General features: G+C 37.9%; 1 protein-coding gene and 1 long non-coding RNA gene across 2 annotated transcripts in view; one reads left to right on the top strand and one right to left on the bottom strand.

The window, feature by feature from the left end:
- LOC110404302 overlaps nucleotides 1-19496 on the bottom strand; it is a 162838-nt gene that overhangs the window by 103345 nt on the left and 39997 nt on the right. The window lies entirely within an intron of this gene.
- The window catches only part of MMP2 (matrix metallopeptidase 2), a 34350-nt gene that overhangs the window by 660 nt on the left and 14194 nt on the right, over nucleotides 1-19496 (top strand). Inside the window, exons 2-8 of the mRNA XM_021408436.1 lie at nucleotides 3913-4139; nucleotides 6189-6337; nucleotides 8443-8571; nucleotides 10079-10252; nucleotides 15764-15937; nucleotides 17717-17890; nucleotides 19034-19189. Of these exons, the coding sequence (XP_021264111.1) occupies nucleotides 3913-4139; nucleotides 6189-6337; nucleotides 8443-8571; nucleotides 10079-10252; nucleotides 15764-15937; nucleotides 17717-17890; nucleotides 19034-19189 (1183 nt within the window). The remainder of the gene's footprint in view (nucleotides 1-3912; nucleotides 4140-6188; nucleotides 6338-8442; nucleotides 8572-10078; nucleotides 10253-15763; nucleotides 15938-17716; nucleotides 17891-19033; nucleotides 19190-19496) is intronic.

Here is a 19496-nt window from a genome sequence, read left to right as displayed (position 1 = left end):
ATGTCTAATTTTTGACTTATATCAAATAGAACTGTGGGCTCTCAAGATTCACTTACAGAAATCTGGGCTTAATGCATGTATCACACAGCTTTCAGGATCTTGTTTTCCAGATTGTTTATTGTGCACTGCATAAACACAGCTTTAAGGGACAATTACAATTGAAAGCTGGCTCGAGTTTCACAAGCCATCATGACTAGTTCTGACTTCAAAAAAAACCTCAGAGGTTTAAAGAAATATTCTTCTCCAAATTAAAAAAAAAGTTTGGATTTCTGAATGTGACATTAGCAAATTATAGCTATAATTCTACAGCATTTTATTTGAACCTCATTTTAGCCGTGTGCACCTTCATAAAAATGACATTCTATGGGGAAGTCCATTTAAGGGGAGATTGAGATGGATCATTCTAATTTTAGCATGTAAATTATAGACATTTCTCTTCTTCAGCAGTAACTCCATTTTAAGGAAGATTGAGATAAATTATTCTTATTTTAGAATATAGAGGGTTGGAAGTTGGTCACTGTTCTTTCAGAGCCGGTGTGCATCTTGGGAAAGCTTGCCAGGTTAACGGTCTGGGGGAGGGTAGAGAGAGAAATTCCAGATGGGAGCTGTGGTGGAAAGTTGAGGGAAAACAGATAAACTGACCCCAAAAGGGCACTCCCCAGCCTATAACAGGACAAATTCACCAGAGCTTTTGTCTTGGCAGCACAGCAGCCAGGGGGTGGGGGCAGCACGTGTGGGAAGGGAAAGGGGAGTCATACATGTCTAATGGTAATTTAAGTATCCTTAAATAATCTATTTTTCTTAGACACAGTCAGGCTTTTAGTAAATAGCAGCAATCCACATCTCCCCTCATCTCTGCTTCTTTAGAACAACCTATTTATTATGTGTACTCAGAGGAAAATTACAAGCTGGTTTAACACTGCAGTTCTTCTTTGTCTTTCTGGTAGTATTCTTGGGCAAGGTTAACTGGCTGCATTTCTCTCACACCCTCTATCTGTACAGCCCCAACACTCAGAATCAGAACACAAATTGCTATGTTGCAGCTGGACCCTGTTTCATTAATGGGCTGGATCAAAATTCCAGATCACCACAGCTCCCTGCTGACTCTGGGGAAACTGAATTTTGCAGTCTAGGCCAAGATGTGGTTTACACAGACACTGCATTTTCTTCAAGATTCTCTCCTCACAGAACAGCTGGTTATGTTCATTTCTCATCTTCAGTGAAATCTCCATTTTAGGAAAAACTGAGAGGGGGTTTAGCTTTTTATTTAGAAACTTAACCAAATAAAATTCTTTACTGTGCCTTATTTTCTACTTTTTTCATTGTCTATCATACTTGTAAATCTAAAATGGAAAAAGCAGCATCCTCTTTCCTCAGTAAAGTTCAGTTCTGATGTACAGTCTGTGTTATACCATGGTATGTTACTGGCAGATACATACAGAAGTGTAAGACAATGGATCAAACCACATAAACATTATAATTAGGATAAGAACAGATGCTCCAAACTGTCTTATGTCCTTAGTGCATTTCACATAAAGCCACTAGGCCCAATTTCCTCTGAGTAGACAGAAACTTGCTAGTAGCAAAGGTGAAACCATTGTGTGCCCATTACTTGCCAGTGTTGCATTCTCCTCTGGAGAAATACCACATCAGAATATTATGTTACAAAAATTATAAAAACTGATCAGAGTCTGTGCTTAGTCAGTAGGTAGATGGAGGACCTCCGGAAGGAAATGGTGTAACATCTTGATTAAATTCTTTTCTGATTCAGCTATGAACTATTTCCTATACGGGGTAAAATGAGGTACTCCTGGACTTAGTATTGATGAAATCCAGGTCTGGACAAACTGCAGTCATCAAATAACATTTCCTATGTTTTGCTGATGTAGAGGTCTTAACCCTCATCTTTTGGGTGAAATTCAGTTAACTGATTAGATACATAAAGTAAGGTTACCCTCAGGAATATTTAATGGCACAAGGACTTAAATGCACAGTTGTTTTGTCAAGCTTCTTAGAATCCTTGGTAAAAAATAATTCTGATATTTCTGATATAATTACCTTTACCTTATTTATTTGGGTTTCCTTCTTACCTTGGATTTGTAGTTAGTCGTTTAGATAAAATACCTGAAGGAGTCTTCTTCCTCTGCTAAAGACAGTTTTACTAGAAAGATCGGTAATCTACAACCTTTCCATCTACCAGCATCACTGGGAATGGTGTCTCTCAGCTCTGTGCCATGCTAAACACCAGTCCAGCTGGCCTACGCACCAGTTTGGGAACACTTGCTGTTTGACATGGCTCTAGCACTTCTTTTAGAGCTAGATGTAGAATAGTGATAACCCACACTGCAGTATGGAATTCCTGAAATCTCTGCACAAGCAGAAGAGAACTGCAAGGTTCACTATATTGGATAAAGCCTACAAATTCAGATTGCCAGATTGTTAGTCAAGCTGTGAATGAATGATAGGTAATTATCATTCAAAATGTTCCCAACTTAGCATATTCATCAATTAATTTATCTATTCTTCGTAGAGAATGTAAATTTAGCAATCTAAAGCTGTACCTAGCCTGAACAGTGCAACTGAGCCTACCTTTGTAATAGTCCAAGCTAAGGCAGCAGCTTGAAAAACAGGTTTTCTCAAATTCAGTTTGGAACCAAACACTGAATCCAAATCTTCAAAATAGCCAGCTGTCTTTGTTTTGGATCTGTTAATTCCCAGATAGGAATAGGGTTGATTGATTAAGATTTTACACAGTTGAAGATAACTGAAAGTTTTATTGTCTGACTCTTATGAGAGGTCACACTTTTCTTTTGACAACAGTGCTGTCATGACAGGTTTCACCACGTGCTACAGACTGCCAGACTACCAGACATTCTCAGAGGGTTGGTGTCTGCCCAAAGAAGTTCAGTTATTCTGGCACTCAACACTGAATTTAAAAGGAAAAAATACTAAATCCTAAACTGCTTATGTGAGCTTACTTGTGTTCTGTAGAGAAGGTGGAGACCATGAACAGATACTCAGGACAACAGCTATTTATCTACAGTTTAGTTTAACATAAATATACAACTTATTAACACACATTTGAAAGACAAGTTGCTTAACTGAAACAATTGCCAGGGAACAGGCTAACCCACTGGTCCCCTGGGACACAGGGAGCAGATCACAGCAGGCTAATTTAATACACTGAAGTGAAACCACAGTGGTGTGTCTGCAAATTTCATCCAGTGGGTCAAAGGTATGAACTGATGATGTATCACATGCTGTTTGCCTCATTTATTCCTTTTTTCTCTTTTTTTTCCACTCATCCAATTGGCCTTTTAAGTATGTACACACCGTTCAGATACGGTGTTCAGCCAACTGAGATGTATCAGACTCTTCCTCAGGTCTTTGCAATGGTTGACTCAAAAACAAACATACGTGACATTCAAATAGCTGTCTGTGGTATGAATTAATGACTTTGTGTGTGTGCGTGTGTGTGGTTGCTTTGATACCCTAACTTGACAAGTTTCTCAATAATCCACAGGGTCTTCCAGGAAAAATGTACTCGCAATCTAAGACTGTAAGCAGATTTCTACATCACGAAGAAACTAAAAGATAAACTCATTTTCACTTTGTAGTTCAACATTAAAGCTCTTTGCTCTACTTATTAATAAAGCAATTCCTTAAGCAAAGGTGATAGCTAATAGTGGAAATGACTGCTTAATTAGTAATATTGTGTGATCAAGGATGGTTTGTGTCAATTGAGGAGATTCTGCTGGTCTCTGAGCTACTAATAATAGTAATTTTGAAAAGAAAACTTGCAAATTTCAGATGGAAAGCTAACATGGAATTACAGTGTTTATTTCTAATTATTACTTATCTCTTTTATGAATTTTAAAGTCTTTGTTCTGTGCTTTTTTTTTTTTTCCCAAGCAATACCTGAATAAATATTATGGATGCCCAAAAGACAATTGCAATTTATTTGTACTGAAAGATACTTTGAAGAAAATGCAGAAGTTTTTTGGGCTGCCTGAAACAGGAGATTTGGATCAAAACACAATTGAGACAATGAAGAAACCCCGCTGTGGTAACCCAGATGTGGCCAATTACAACTTCTTTCCAAGAAAGCCAAAATGGGAAAAGAATCATATAACATACAGGTACTGGCTGGGTTTTGCTCATACATGACCTGAACACTTTTAAGGACCAACCAAACAAGGCACTTCAAAGTGGGGTAGTTGCTCAGTGGGTTAGACAGTATTTCTTGAATTACAGTCTGTGTTTGGATGACTACTAGATGTTTAAACAAACATCAGAAATTTCCAATTAAAAATTTTCAGGAACAATTATCTAAAGCTCAGTTTTAGGATTCAAGTTGGGCCCAAAGAGATTTTTGTTTTGTTCTTTCTCTGCTGCAAGCATCCTATGGGATCTGGAGCAGCAGCACATTACTTGCCCATCTCCTCGGTGGAGACCAAAGGACTTACTGACTGCAGAAGACAGGTAGGAAGACAAAGCCCTCTGCAGTCAGCAGTAATAAAAACTGCTCATCAAATAAATTTTAAAGTAAAACAAATAAACATATTTATTATTTATCGGCTTATAATCTTCAACAGTCAGGAATCCAATGAAATAAAATTCAGATTCAGCAGCCAGTTAGTGAGGAAAAAGATGTAGGCAATAAAGGGAACAAGCTACTAAATAAGGTGTAGGATGAGTATCTATCTGTGCTAAACAGATGACGTAACAACATAAGGAACATGAAAACTCAAAAATATATTAAATAATATGTCAATTTCTCTATTGTTTCTAACAGTTTAAGAACACTTGTTTATTACCACCAAATTTTCTAATGGCTAAGATGCAATCAAGTTACCACAGTTTGGTAAAGCACCACACTTTTCTGCATGTTTCCATACCTTGGCCAGTAGCAAATGCAAGAGATTTCAGCCCTGATGAAAGAAGGCTGCAGTATCATACCATTGTTTGGGCAACTACACTGCTTCAAAGTTACCCTGCAGTTGTCACAAACCAGGTACATACATATGACCAGCAGCTATTGTCAGGTGAAATTATTTAAAGCAAGACTATTTCAATAGATTTGGCATATTTTCATTTTTTACACTTAAAGAGTTATGAACCAATATAGTTCTTATTAAATTCAAAAATAAAAACATCCCAGCGGCTCAGGTGGTCTGGGACAAAATATTTAGCAGCAGCAATAAAAAACAGCAGATTTATCTTAAGTGCTTGACTTGGTCTGCTGCTTCCTCACTAGATACAGTTAGACATACTACTCATTTTCTGACTACCTAACGAATGCTGGAAAAATGCGTGGCAGCGCACAAACCCTGCATTGCTGATATGCTTCCTCTGATAATGTTATCCCTAGGCAGAGAGTCGTTTCACCTGTTATGCACAGCAACAGCAGCAAAGAATCGGAAACTTCTCTTTATGAAGAAGTTGGATGGCTGTAATACAGAGCACTGAGAAATTCAATTAGAATATACAAACAAACAAAAACACACACACACACACACAAAAAACAACCACATTTGAGGTCTAGGGCTTTATCCTATATGCTTTTACTCTGTGCATCTCCATACATCCCATCCTATCCTACTTTCAAGGTAACCAACACACTGGTGAAGATATAGCATTCAATTGGCATAAAACAATATATAGCTAACTAGCAAAGTGAGAGAGAAGGGCTGCTTTTTTCTTGTTATTAAAGAGCAAAACAATCCAGTCTTGAAACCATATAGAATAATATTAAGCTTTTTTTCTGGCACATCTTACAAAACAGGGATGCATTGGCATGTTCGTGTCTAAAGTGACAGCATGACTTACAAGCTTGCTAAGTAGTTTACAAAACACAAATCTCAAATGTAATGGAGGGAAAGAACGTAAGGTATTGTCTTGACAGCAGCCCAGCACTGATGCAAAACTGCATATCTTGTGCAAGGCCCACCACCACGCAAGTTTTACAGCCTCTGGCTATATAATTAATGACGCTGTGTCAATTCCAAAGAAAAAATAAGTAGTAACTACCACCTCTGAACACACTTGAATTAGCATAAAGTCTGTACCTCATGTGGAGTAGCGTTACCTCTTAACTCATTTCAAAGTCTTTTCAGCATTTTGATTAGTAAGCCACAAATACTAGGAGGGAAGGTATGTGTTTCTTAATTCTTCTTTTTATGTCTAAGGATTATAGGTTATACCCCGGATTTGGATCCTGAGACAGTAGATGATGCCTTTGCCCGAGCCTTTAAAGTCTGGAGTGATGTCACACCACTGAGATTTAACCGAATAAACGATGGAGAAGCAGACATTATGATTAATTTTGGCCGATGGGGTATATTTTCTATTTTTACATATGTTTTTGGTTTTGTTCCTTTCTTTAATCTATCATGTTGGAATGAGTTACCCTCAATAAGCAGACTCATAAGCCTTTCTGGCAAATCTTGTCCTGGCTTGCACTTGGCTTATAAAGGCTACGATCTAATTTCACTAAGATTTTTTTCCTAAAATATATACGTATTAGAGATAGAAAAAAAAAATTATAGAGTATCCTTATTCTATATTTATCTTTGAAAAAGAGAATTAATAGGAGTAACATTTTATTTTTAAACTTACAAATCAGAAATGGAAATGGGAAATATTGATACAGATCTTCAGATGCAAGATGGCTTTTCGCAACAGAAGACTATGTAATGCCATCATCATCTTCATTTACACCTCCATGCTTGTTTTTCCAGTGGTAGTGCCAGAGGTCCTAACACACAGGGGGGCTTAAAAATGTATTTAAGACTTTAAATTTATCTCCATAACTGGTCTCTGTTCTTTAGCATAGCAGACTGGAGGCTTTCAACACGTTCTTTGGTCTTGAAGAATTTCTAAGTATGGCTCTTAAGCTGAATTCTGGTTTTAGTCCTGCTGATGATAAGCAACTTGATTCATTTCAGTTGCACATGCCTTCTCAATTTATTTACGTTTCCTCTAAAAGAACACAATTTTCAGTGTATACCTGGGGCATTTTAATTTCTTACAGTCACAGAATTTTTAATACTAATGAAGACATTTCTGAAGCCAGTCACTTGGGAGGTAGACTTTGGAAGTGAAGCAAACAGTTTAAAGAATAACTGAGCTCTTTGTAAAAGCCTCCATTTCAAGTTGGTTTTCTTTGCTTTAGCTACTGATGAGTTGACTTCAAAAGCTTCAGAGATTCTTTACAGAACCCAAACCTTTAGATCCTCATCCAGGCTGGCTTGGTTCACAAGACAAGCCTTACAAAAGCAGAAGTGTTCCTGCTGATTTTAGGACTTGCAGATTACACTCAGCTCAGAAACAGTGGGAGAATTTTTCCCACATTCATTCATTCTCATCACCTTACTGCCTACAAATTCACAGGAGTTGGGACATCCACAAAGTTGTTCATTTTTAAGCTTCTCTTAAGCAAAATAAAGGAGTAAAGCTTCTAAATTCATATCAAAATCTTGCTCCCTGAACAAATGACACACTAGTCTACTGAAATGAATTAACTGAACTAGTATTAAGAGGCTGACAGCAGCATGAAATCAGTGCAACAGAGCAGAGATTCAAGCCTGTGTATTGAGGGTTTATGTTAAATGGAAAGACATCAGACCAAAAAGCTTGAAATGATGCAACTGGAGATGCTGGCAGCCAGCTTTGCTGCACAGGTCAGTGTGGTGGGAAAGCTATGAATACCAGGGTTATGCCCTTGCCAGCCTGCCTTACCCACACGCAGTGTACTTCCAAGAAAAGCCTACAGTGCAATAACAGGAGAGTTAAACAAACTGCTGTTGTCCTGTGAGCAGCCTGCATCTCAGAGTGGTTGATGTGGAGGAGGGATAGGCTCATTCACAGGACTCCAGGCATTGAATAAGAGCTAGCTTTCCAGAGAGTCCCAACTGAGAAGCACTCAGATGATTTGATTTCCCCAGTATCCTATGCAAAGCAAAGAACACAGCAATCTGAAGTGTAACAGACAAAAGAATCCTGCAAAAAAGAAATCTACCTTTACTTTCAAATCTGTGTTTGGGACTGATGCAAATTCTCTGAAAAATACCTCTCATTTGCAATGTTCATTTTACAGCTCCTGCTGGTGTCCATTGAGAAATAACAGCGTGCATGCAGTCATACATCCAATGTAAAACATTTCATTGCTCTTCACAGTCTGATTCCCTTTCACAACGCTTTTGGTATATAAAATAACATGCTGTGACAACTGCAAGACTGTTGCTTGAAGTTCTTTGTAAGAATTGGCTTCCTCTCTTCCAGTTCAGTCTTGCCAGCCCACCCCATACCACTCACTAGAATATTCTGTTGCTGTCTTGGATGAGAAAGTACACATAATAATCATCATTCATGCATACATTCTGACAGTTGAGGTCATTAGAAACTGCTAACTGCTTTTTTTTGGTCTGATTTCTCCTGCAGAACATGGTGATGGCTATCCATTTGATGGCAAGGATGGTCTCCTGGCTCACGCTTTTGCGCCGGGGCCAGGAATTGGAGGAGACTCCCATTTTGATGATGATGAACTGTGGACTCTTGGAGAAGGACAAGGTACCAAACTTTTTAATGTTTCAGAACATATGGTCTGCTAACTGCTTCAGGATGTTGATTCAGGAACTGCACTAAATGTTTTCATTGACATGTCAATAAGTTTTAGAGGAAAATATTACTATAGATGAAAATAAGTTCATACAATTTAAATTGTTCTCTACAAAATGTAACTCCTTAGTGTTTTGTAGAATCTCCATTCCTGTTCCTCTACCATTACCCCTTGAGAAACCAAACTGATAAAAGGCCTGATGCCTCACAGCCTTGCTGAAGGGTGGGAAAAGTACACAGCTATGACTGATTTTGAATGCTTCAGTTTTCAGGTGCCCAAGATGCAATATCACTATTAAGAGGCAGTCTGTCCAGTCCTTTTCTGCTGGCATTCTCTTTTTAGAGGACCTAAGCTATGATTCCAGTCTTGAAAAATTGAATCATCCACCTGAATTAGAATTTATATACTTATGGTATCTGTCAAAAACAAATGAAACATAAACCCCTCATGCATAGTGGGTTAAGAACAACTTCAAGAATCTTTAGTAGGCAGGAATATTTGTAAGGAAGCAACCAAAGAGACTATGGGATGACCTCAGACAAGTAAGACGAAGCATTAATAGTTTGGAACATGTTTTATCTGCTTAAGCTTCACCACAATTATATATTACTAATTATAATTCTTTCACTGTGGAATAAATTGGAAAACTAGGAATAAGAATGCAAACTCATGTTAGCTTTTCATTTCAAAATCTAGTTTTCTCAGCTGTCCTCCCACTCAAAGAAAACAATTAAACTTTAATATCAAAATAGCCAGGACCCTTCTCTTTGGCTTTATTTTATCTCCAGCAGAAGCACTGACTGGTAGCTGTAGTAACTGGTAAGCATCCCTGCCTCAGAGCGACAACAATGAACAGGAGGAAACTGTTTTCCATAAAAGTAGATATACTACGCAGGCATCCAATTAGTCACTGCCATTAAAAGAAATACTATAGATATGCAGGTTGTTTGTACACAAACATGTGTCAGAGCACCAGTAGTGTAGATTTAAGAAAAGTGTTTACATGTGACAAACAGAAATAAAACCCAGGATGTGTGTGTGCCTGCATTACCACCAAATCGCTCAGTGCAGCAGTAGATCTCCTTTAAGTCAAACTGCAAATACCAAATGAACATGCTGCCTGGAAACTTTCAAAATATACTGAACATTTTAGACCACATTACCAAAGAAACTCAATTACTAAACATATTAACAGCATGTATATAAGTTTGCATTGCCAAAGTAACAACAACATATGCATTTTTCTGGGCTGATTTTAATGACTGTTCATTCTAACACTTCACCATGAGTAATAATTATGTAATTCTTCCAAAGTTACCAGTTATTACTTCAGCTATGATCACCTTGCCAATAGAGAGACCAACAACATATAGAATTTCAAAGCAGAAATCCACACTACATTTACACCAATATCCTCCAGTCAGTGACTCATTTCACTATTGCATGTTCTCTTTGCAGTGGTTAGAGTAAAGTATGGAAATGCAGATGGTGAATACTGCAAATTTCCCTTCTGGTTCAATGGTAAGGAATACAACAGCTGCACAGATGCAGGACGGAATGATGGATTCCTCTGGTGTTCCACAACCAAAGACTTTGATGCAGATGGCAAATATGGCTTTTGTCCCCATGAGTGTAAGTAGAAAATTGTTTCTAGTGTTTTCTTCCTCCTAGATTGTTCCCTTATTTGATTAATCTATTCATTCTCCTTGTACTTTTTCCCACTTCTTCAGATTTACTGGTCTTTAATATCTCCACTGTACCTGAGCAGAATCCCTTGGTGGAGAAGATTTTGTAATTGATAATGACCCAGGCCAATTCCTTTCTCTAAACACAAGAGCATACTGAAAATACGCCTGAAGCAATGCAGGCCCCATATGTACATCAAAGATACAAACGTTCAATTTCACAATCCAGGAACAAGCTACATTTTAGTATAAGGTCAAATTCAGAGAAGGAGTGCACTAAATGACAGAAATCTCTCCCTAAATTGCAGGCCATTCCACTAACAATTGTACTATCTCCTTCAAGAGCAGCAACTGCAAAAGTCTGGCAGTTAGGGATGAAACCCATTAAGGCAGATTTCTAACATCACATATCCATGTACTGATTTTAGCAACTGGTAGCCCAGGTCATCCCAGTCTGGGAGCCCTTTTCATGCACCATGACATTATTGTCACGAATCATCTATAAATGCCCTGTTACTGCTTTTCAAAATAAAAACAATTGAATTTCAAGTGGTTATCAATGCTGGTAAAAAGTTATTTATATATCAGTACATTACAAATTACTAGCCAGGATAGCATGCACATTTGTAAGTTTAGATTTTTATTTTAATGTATACCTTAGGACTCTTAATGAAGTAGTTCCAATTGCTTGCTTTACATATAGGATCAACACTATTTCAGTAATCATAACTGTGTCATCATCTATGCAAAAATGTTAGTGGGTCTAGGACAGCTAGGATCATACTTAATTTCTAGCTTTTTAGAGAATCCTTGGCTTTACAAGTAATTTGTTTCATGTTTGGACTTCTAGGCAACACTCATTAACAGACAGGACAACTTGTATCATGCTGTCATGCAGCCATTACTTCTTTTACAATACACATAGTTTGATTATGATATTTAAAATGAAAGTATATAACAACTTGTTCTCCAGTAAACATTGGGAATGTACTCATGTGCTTGAAATTCTTGATTAATCTACTAGATACAAGATTTTAGATAATTCATTACTGTACAAGTGTTAATTTGATCTCCTGTATATCACACAGCAGGGAAATTTTAGAGAAGCGATTAAGTATAACTGGCTGTAGCTTTGATAAATCAACTGGCGTTGATTTACCAGAAGAGAAAAGAACAGAGAAAATAAGGAGCTTTTAACCACTTACTTCGTTCCAGTACTACAGTTTCCCACATTCATTTTTGCCCTTTGTACATAACCAATTGCCATCAACTTTTGGGAGCAGGCAGTGTTTCATCATTCCTGTTACCTGACATCTAAGCAATGGACTCACAGCACCACTGTAACTGCTACAGCTACTGCTATGACATAGCCAATAATAGCAGTTATGAAAGAGAACAAAACAGAAAATAACGGAACTTTTGTTGGACTCGTGATAATCCTGCTTGGAACAACAGCACAAAGTTCATTTTCAAGACTGTACGCTTCCCAATAGAAGATAATATTTCTGTATTACCAAGCTAGCAGCTGTCAGAGAAAATCAGTTGTAGGCTATAAGCAGTCTTTTAGCACTTTTTTTAGCTTTTATTTCCGAAAACCTAATTGCCCATTATATATCATATCTAGAGCTAGGATCTACCATAGCGACAACTATTTATATGGGCATAGCAGATGAAGAAGGAAGAGTATGAACTTTATTAGTAGACTACAGTTAATCAAAAGAGAAATTACAGTTAGCTACACTCCTTTCAGAACTAGCCTCTTTAGTCTAACATTTCCTTCAGTAAATGGCATGCACACACACACACAGAACTGCACAATCATTCTTTCCTCAAACTTTGCCATCTCTTTTTCTCTCCCCACCTTTCCTCCAGTCTCCCCTCTCATAGGTTAATCTTTCCAGCTGGAAAAGAGCGGAATTGGGTTAATTTTTTTAAGATGCCTGAAATGCTCAGAGACTGTATGAAGTAGGCCTATATTACAGGGAGCCAGACAAACAGACATCTGCGTAGCATGACTGATACCTTGGTAAAATCCTAAAACCATACAAGACAGAAAATGCGAGCAGTGAAGCACTCTCAGTAAGAGTTGGTTCTGGAATTTGGTGTTCCTGGAAATGCTTGTATCAAGGTTTCTGAAACGGAACAGACGATTTCAGCCTTTTGTTTCTGATGTAATTGTTTTGCAAGATCCTTGAGCAGTTCTGCACAGATGTTTCTTATTAAATTCAGAGCAGTATTGTTCACTCATTATTCCAAGACTCCATTTGCTAAACCCTGCTAATAAATTCAGATAGGGAAGGATTTACATCATATAGCTTGCGTTGGAGGCAACATTCCTAGTTGTCAGTGTTTGTTTCTCTGTCTTTTAATTCACCAAAGTTAGGTTCAATTCACCTCAATATGCCACAGTGCTCATTTGGAAACATTTTTCTTGAACCTGTCGTACTGCACTATGCCTTTCTAAAGTTCATCTCAAATCTGTACCCTCATTTTCTAGGCTGATTCAGAAACCACTTTTTAAAGGAAAATAAGGGAAAGCAGAAAGTTATCTATGTACTACACAAATTTTATACAGTTGTGTAAAACCACTTTTTTTTTTTGCCATATGGGATCAAGGGACGTTGAATCACCCTCCCTACCAAAGTCCACTTACACTACAAGGAGTAAAGACTCCTAACATTGGCCCTCCAATACCTAACATTACTGCTATGTGTCTTACTCCAGAGCTTCCCACATCAGTGAAAGACACGTGTACTAACCAGCTGGTCACACGTCACAGTTTGTAGGCTTGGGGTTTAACCCAACAGTGTCTTCACTGTTATGCCATCTTTAATACCAAGATCTTGATTCAAGGCAGCAGTGTCAGTGTCAGTCCAACTCAGAAAACTGGACAATGTCCTGAGTAGGAGAAACAGAACAAAACAGGTTTCCTCTGCAAGTCCCACAAGCTTAATACCACTCCTTGCACCAGTCACCAATCCTGTAGGCTGTCGCTGCAGCTTGACTGCTCTCCCAGGCCGTGCCCTCATCTCCTGTAGCTGCAGCCACCTCCACCTTGGGTCTGTGCCACACGGTTTTAGCAGCCTTCCAGCCTGAGGTTTCCTTACGTCACTAGTGGCTGATTTTTCTGGGAAGAACTAACAGCACTGTGCAGCTCACAGATTAGTTACGTCCAGCCTAAATCTGCTGTTGCAGCTGTAGAACTTGACAAATTTTTAAATTGTTGAATTTTCTATAATGCAGAACAAGAGTCAGACCCTTTTAAGATCTTACAATCCACTACGCTCTTTGTTTGTTTTGGGGGAACTAGTCCCTTTAATTTTCATTTACATCAAAGCAAATACTTTTCTAGTAATTGTTGGGGGTGGAGGGAGGGAATCCTTGGAAACTTAAACCTCTGATGTTACCATCACATGTTGTTACCTCAAACAAAATGAAAAACTGTCTTTTGGCTGTGACTCAGAAGGACTCCATGAAAAGCTGTACAAGACTGACTTTCTATATATTTTTTGCAATTAAGCCATGTTTTAACATTTTTTTTTAAATAAAAAGATATTAAAATGGAATTTGCCAGATCTAGATTTGGAAGCAGCTCATGTGGTAAATGAGTCATTTCAAAAACTCATCTTAATTTTGCTTTCCAAATCTATCATTAAAAAAAAAAAAAAGATTTCTCCAATCAATATAGACACAGTCCTAGTTAATGTGTTTCCTATTTTATTGCAGAATATTAAAAAAATACAAACATTTGCAGCTTTCTCTTTTGGGGAGGCACAGTGTGTGTTGCCATTACACTGATGAGCATCCTTTGCCTGGAGATAGGAACTCTGTGGCTGCCTCCATTGCAAAGAGGCAGAAGGACCTAGAGAAAAGCTTGGCCAGATCTGAAGTTCAGAACACTCTCCCACGTCAGCCAGGCCCACAAGGTCCAAGTCCTCTCTTTACTGGAATGGGAATTGACTTCAGTAATGTAGTGGTTCATAACCTCGATTCTGCGGCCAGTTGGTGATTTAAATGGACAAAGCAAAATGAATCATTTGTGTCACAATATCCCATCATCAGAACCCTTCTCAGTTGTCCTTCAGCCAGAAAAAAAAATCTTAGCTTTTTATTTATTCCTATTCTAAAAGGTAAAGCCTGCTCATAAACAATGTCTCTTCCCAGCAGTGTATCAGACTAAGTAAAGACATAAACCCTCACAACCTACACAAAGACACTGGGGCTACAAGAGCTATTTGGTCATCAGAAATGATAGCAGCAAAGTTATAAACAACTTGGTAAGCCTTCCTGCATAATGTTTGGGTTTTAGCTTTGGATTTATAGTGGGGGAGGAGGAGAAAGACGTCCTCCTGGGGATCTTAAAAAGGCCAAGTCATGCATTCGTTACACAGAGAATTCACACAGTTGTTTCATTCCGAGGTGCTGTACTTAAATTTCAAGGAGAAACGGTATATGGCAGCTTGGAGGATGTTTTTGTCTCAGTTTGGTGCAAGTCTGGCCCAGGCTGTTGCCCTGAGGTTTCCTCCCACCAGCACAGGACACTCTCAGGACAGCAGTGCCACTGAGGATTTCTGCCGATAGAGGCCCAGAGAGAAGACAGGCAGATTCAAATCTTTTGAATCCTCTGAGCCATCTGTATTTTCAGTTTGGACACAATTGCAGAAATTTTACTCAAATCCTAAAACAGGTCCCAGAACTCATGACTCAGTTTAACCTACTCTCCTTCATCTGTGTGAGAGTCTTGTAGTTCTCACAAATGAGCCATGGGGATCTGTTTGTGTATGTGCACAGACAACATCAGTCCCTACAAGATCAGCTTGGGAGCACTGACAATGCTTGTCCAGGGAGTGCCTGAGCACAGCTGTGTGGATGCTTGGAAAAGAGAAGCAAAGCCTAAGGGAAATGCCTCCAGGATATACCATCTAACTAACTCTACCACAAGCCAGCATCTTAAAGAAGCATGAAACTTAAACAAAGAGCCGTTAGGAAAACTGTCCTTGGCTCTGTACAAAGTTGACCATCCTACCTATCAGCTAACATTTTTAATGAAAGGTAAACTAATCAGCAAAGCACTAAGGAACATGAATGACTTTATGAGAACTGTTTTTAGAAACACTGTTTGAAGAAGATATATTAAACATTTAATGTAATGGGACAGGCTACAAAGGATTCATACAATTCACACCACACTCCAACACCTTAGTAGAGTTTTCTTCATTCCCAGTTTATTTATAGAGTTATTCCTTTCTGTTCTTCATTCCCCCACTAGTGAGACTATAACGCACCCATCTCTCTTGTCAAAGTATTTTTGGTGTAAAATAGAGGCTTTAAGTGAACACTGCACACAGTGCATACCTAACCACTGTCAAGACCTCAAATGTCACCATTGGCACATTATAATTTTTCATGGATTCTGAGCGCTGTGTTTTAATATTTTCCTCTTCTGCTTTCCCAACAGCACTTTTTACAATGGGTGGCAATGGTGATGGACAGCCCTGCAAGTTTCCCTTTAAATTTCAAGGCCAGTCCTATGAGCAGTGTACAACAGAAGGCAGGACAGATGGATACCGATGGTGTGGAACCACTGAAGACTATGATAGAGATAAGAAATATGGATTCTGCCCAGAAACTGGTATGAGGAACATGTTTGCATAACAGTATAATTTGTCACCATTTTAAGTAACAAAAACATTTTTTACACCTTTACCAGAGTGTATAGAAGTCAATGAGCAAGGTACAATTTCAGTACTGGTGGCCAAAGAAGTAACTAAAATGAGCAATCTGTGTAAAGGATACTGTATGTGGCACACAGTAGTACACCAGATTTATCCAGGATACACAAAAGTCATTGAACCGTAGGACTACATGTCTACCACTGCATGATAATTAAGAGCAGATCACTATTTGTTAATGGCCCTGAAAGAGAAATCTCGTGACAGAATAAAGCATGAGCAATATTTTAGCTTATAACTGTCAGTAAGCAATATTTAGACATTTACACATGGGGAAAAAGTAAATCCTGTTTAGTATGGTAAACTTGAGCTAATGGATCTTTTTAGCAGCTCAGGAGAACTGAGGAAAATGTTTTATCCAGGAAAATAAATCTTTGCTTTCTTTACAATTTTTAAAGTATTTTTTTTAACTTGAATTACTTGAACTTTGCTACACAAAACAACAAAAAAATTGTAGCTTTTTGTTTTCACTTTTAGTATACAGGCTACAGATACAGTTTTTTACACTTAATGAGTTAGTAGTTGCAGTTCTAAAATCTCAGCCTTTTACTAGAGGCAAGGTGAAGCTATGCTCATGCACAGTGGGCCATAAACCTCCATCCACAGCTGGAACAACTGCCAGCTGAGAGCACACATGTACCCTGCTTTTCCAGTCTTTTGAAAATGCCCTAGTCGTTTGAAATACAGACTTGTATCAGTGTTTGGTTTCCTGATACTTCTAATATTCAGGTGCAACCCTTCAATTTTACCTTACAAATGATTTAAAAAGGAAAAAATTAAAATTAAAGAAAGGATCAAATTCTTTGTAACGTGCTACATAGTTAAGAAGATAAAAATCTGAAGCATGGTTCAACAAGCAAAAGAAGCAATAGAATCCACAGCTTAATGAGTAGAAAAAACTAGAATCTATATGTCAAAACTCCTAGATAATAGAGTCTATTACCAAAACAATGAAATACATGTAGTTTAAGCTTTTTTTTTCTTTTTTTCTTTTTCTTTTTCTAGTTATACATTGTCATATATTTTAGAGATGAAAAGAATTTTAGGGGAAATTTTTGCAAGTTTTTGCATCTGTATTGTAAAAAAAAATTCATTCAATTAGAGAAAGTTTGAAGCCATATGCTTACAAAATGCATCCTGCTGTCAACATGAAGCAATTCCTTAATTTATTAGATATGACCCTTTGACTTCTCTACTGGACCTTTTATCTTTGAAAGCTTATATTTCAGTGGGACAACTAACAACCAGCTGATGCTCAATAGCCCTTTGAGTTTCCTGACACTAAGCCTACTGCAGATCTTCCTGAGATGCATTAAAACATCAAGAGGAAACGCATTATCAAAAGGACAACACAAAGATAATTACTATGCAATCTTCTTCCACAAAACACTGCTACCCATTTCTTTCTCAAAGCTGTACACATGGGTCCAGCACTTCTCCTTCCCACCAAAACTAATGACAAGTTCATAGCAATGACAATAGCTCGACCTTTCCCTGTTACTGTATCAGAGGATTTTCTTCTTAAATATTACTTTTAATTTTATTCTTGACATTGTTAAGAGTATTTCAGATTTTCTGCTCGTTTTGTCTTTTTAATGTCTAGCTTCAGAAAAGATACATCAGAGTAAGCTTACAAATGGGATTCCCTTCTCACAGTGTTTTTCTATCGATTTTCACAGCCATGTCAACAGTTGGCGGAAATTCTGAGGGAGCTCCTTGTGTATTCCCCTTCATCTTCCTTGGGAATAAATACGACTCCTGTACAAGTGCAGGTCGCAATGATGGCAAGCTGTGGTGTGCTTCTACCAGTAGCTATGATGATGACCGCAAGTGGGGCTTTTGTCCAGATCAAGGTAACAGTGTCAGAGCCATACAATGGTAACAACATTCTGAGCTGGTGACACTGACGACATAACACTTGTGAAGATTTCACTCTCATACATCACTCCTGTCTGGTTAGAATACTTTTCCCCCACCCAGTATCTGAGCAAAACTCTTACACTAAAATCTGAGAGAAATCTTAGGAAGTTCCACAGTTGATCTGTCTGAAACACTGATTTCCTAAAATTGCAGTGAGAAAGTATATTTCTAAAATATAATAACAAAAAAACATGAAAAAAACCAACACAAAAGTTTTCCCTCCATGACCAATTTTTCCCTCAAATTTAATATCCACATGTGCTATAGTATTTTTCTTGTTGTATAGGAATGAGACTCCAATGTTAGTCAAATCAGGAACAAATGTTAAATGTAAAAAATGAATACATTTGGAACAGATATTGCCAGATATTGAAAGGAAAAAAAAAAAAAAGGGCACAGGAAGTTGGAAGGCCCTACTAAGTTTATATAGTGAATACAAGTATTTAACGTTAGTTTGGTTAATCCTTGCCCTTAATTGTAACATTGATAAAATTAAATAATCTAAAATGTGTTTTACACATCTACAAACAAGTGCTAGATTCAGGTTTTTGATTATTTCCCCTTTTTCTTTTAGAAGGAAAACATATGCCATATTTTAGAGACTGTTTGGACATAACTGATACTAAAAAAAATGTTCCTATGACAAAAGAATTTTTTTAAAACTTAGTCTTTGGCACAACAGTGCTGATTCAGGCTTTGTTTAGAGACACAACTATTCAGACCTGTCTAACACTTTCATGACTTGAGATCTAGACTGCAAATTTCATTCTTCTGTGCTTAAAAAAAAATCTACAATTTTGTTTATTACACTTCCTTGTTTCACTGAAGTATTAAGACTGTTCAAAGTTACAAGTGAGACTCCGGCAGCATCACCTATAGAAGAGGTTTTAGACTGATGAAATACCATTCTGTATCTATGTATGACATACATAACCGGAGGCTGTAAATACTAATTATTTTGTTTAGAATTGGGAGACTTTTGATGAATGGCAAGGAAAATGAAACAGTGACTAACCTGCATGGTGCCTTTTTATATAGATACAAGGCAGCTGATACTAACTTGCTGTGTTATCCAGGATACAGTCTCTTCTTGGTTGCTGCCCATGAATTTGGCCACGCTATGGGATTAGAGCACTCCGAGGACCCAGGAGCTCTCATGGCCCCGATCTACACCTACACCAAGAACTTCCGACTTTCTCAGGATGACATTAAGGGGATCCAGGAGCTATATGGTAAAGTTCTCCCTCATCAGCAGGATTCACCAGAAAAGTATGGAGTACAGGTTGAGTTTTGTGACTCAGAACTCACAAGTGATGTCATAGTGCACAGTGTCACAAACACCAGAAACATGCTCTGTTTCTTTCCCTAGTTGCCCCACGTTACTACCAGGGACCTTACTTTAAACAAATATCACAATTTAAGGATGAGGATTCATTAAATTTATTGCAATAACAAGAGCCTCCAAACCCCCCTGACAAATGCTCAGCTTTTACATTAAACTTTCTAGTGCCTTTACTGGGACAAGGAAATGCTATGTTT

The sequence above is a fragment of the Numida meleagris genome, chromosome 10 (genome assembly GCF_002078875.1).
Source record: "Numida meleagris isolate 19003 breed g44 Domestic line chromosome 10, NumMel1.0, whole genome shotgun sequence".
Classification (NCBI taxonomy): domain Eukaryota; kingdom Metazoa; phylum Chordata; class Aves; order Galliformes; family Numididae; genus Numida; species Numida meleagris.
Note: the sequence above shows the minus strand (reverse complement) of the source record. Positions and strands in the feature narration are given on the sequence as shown.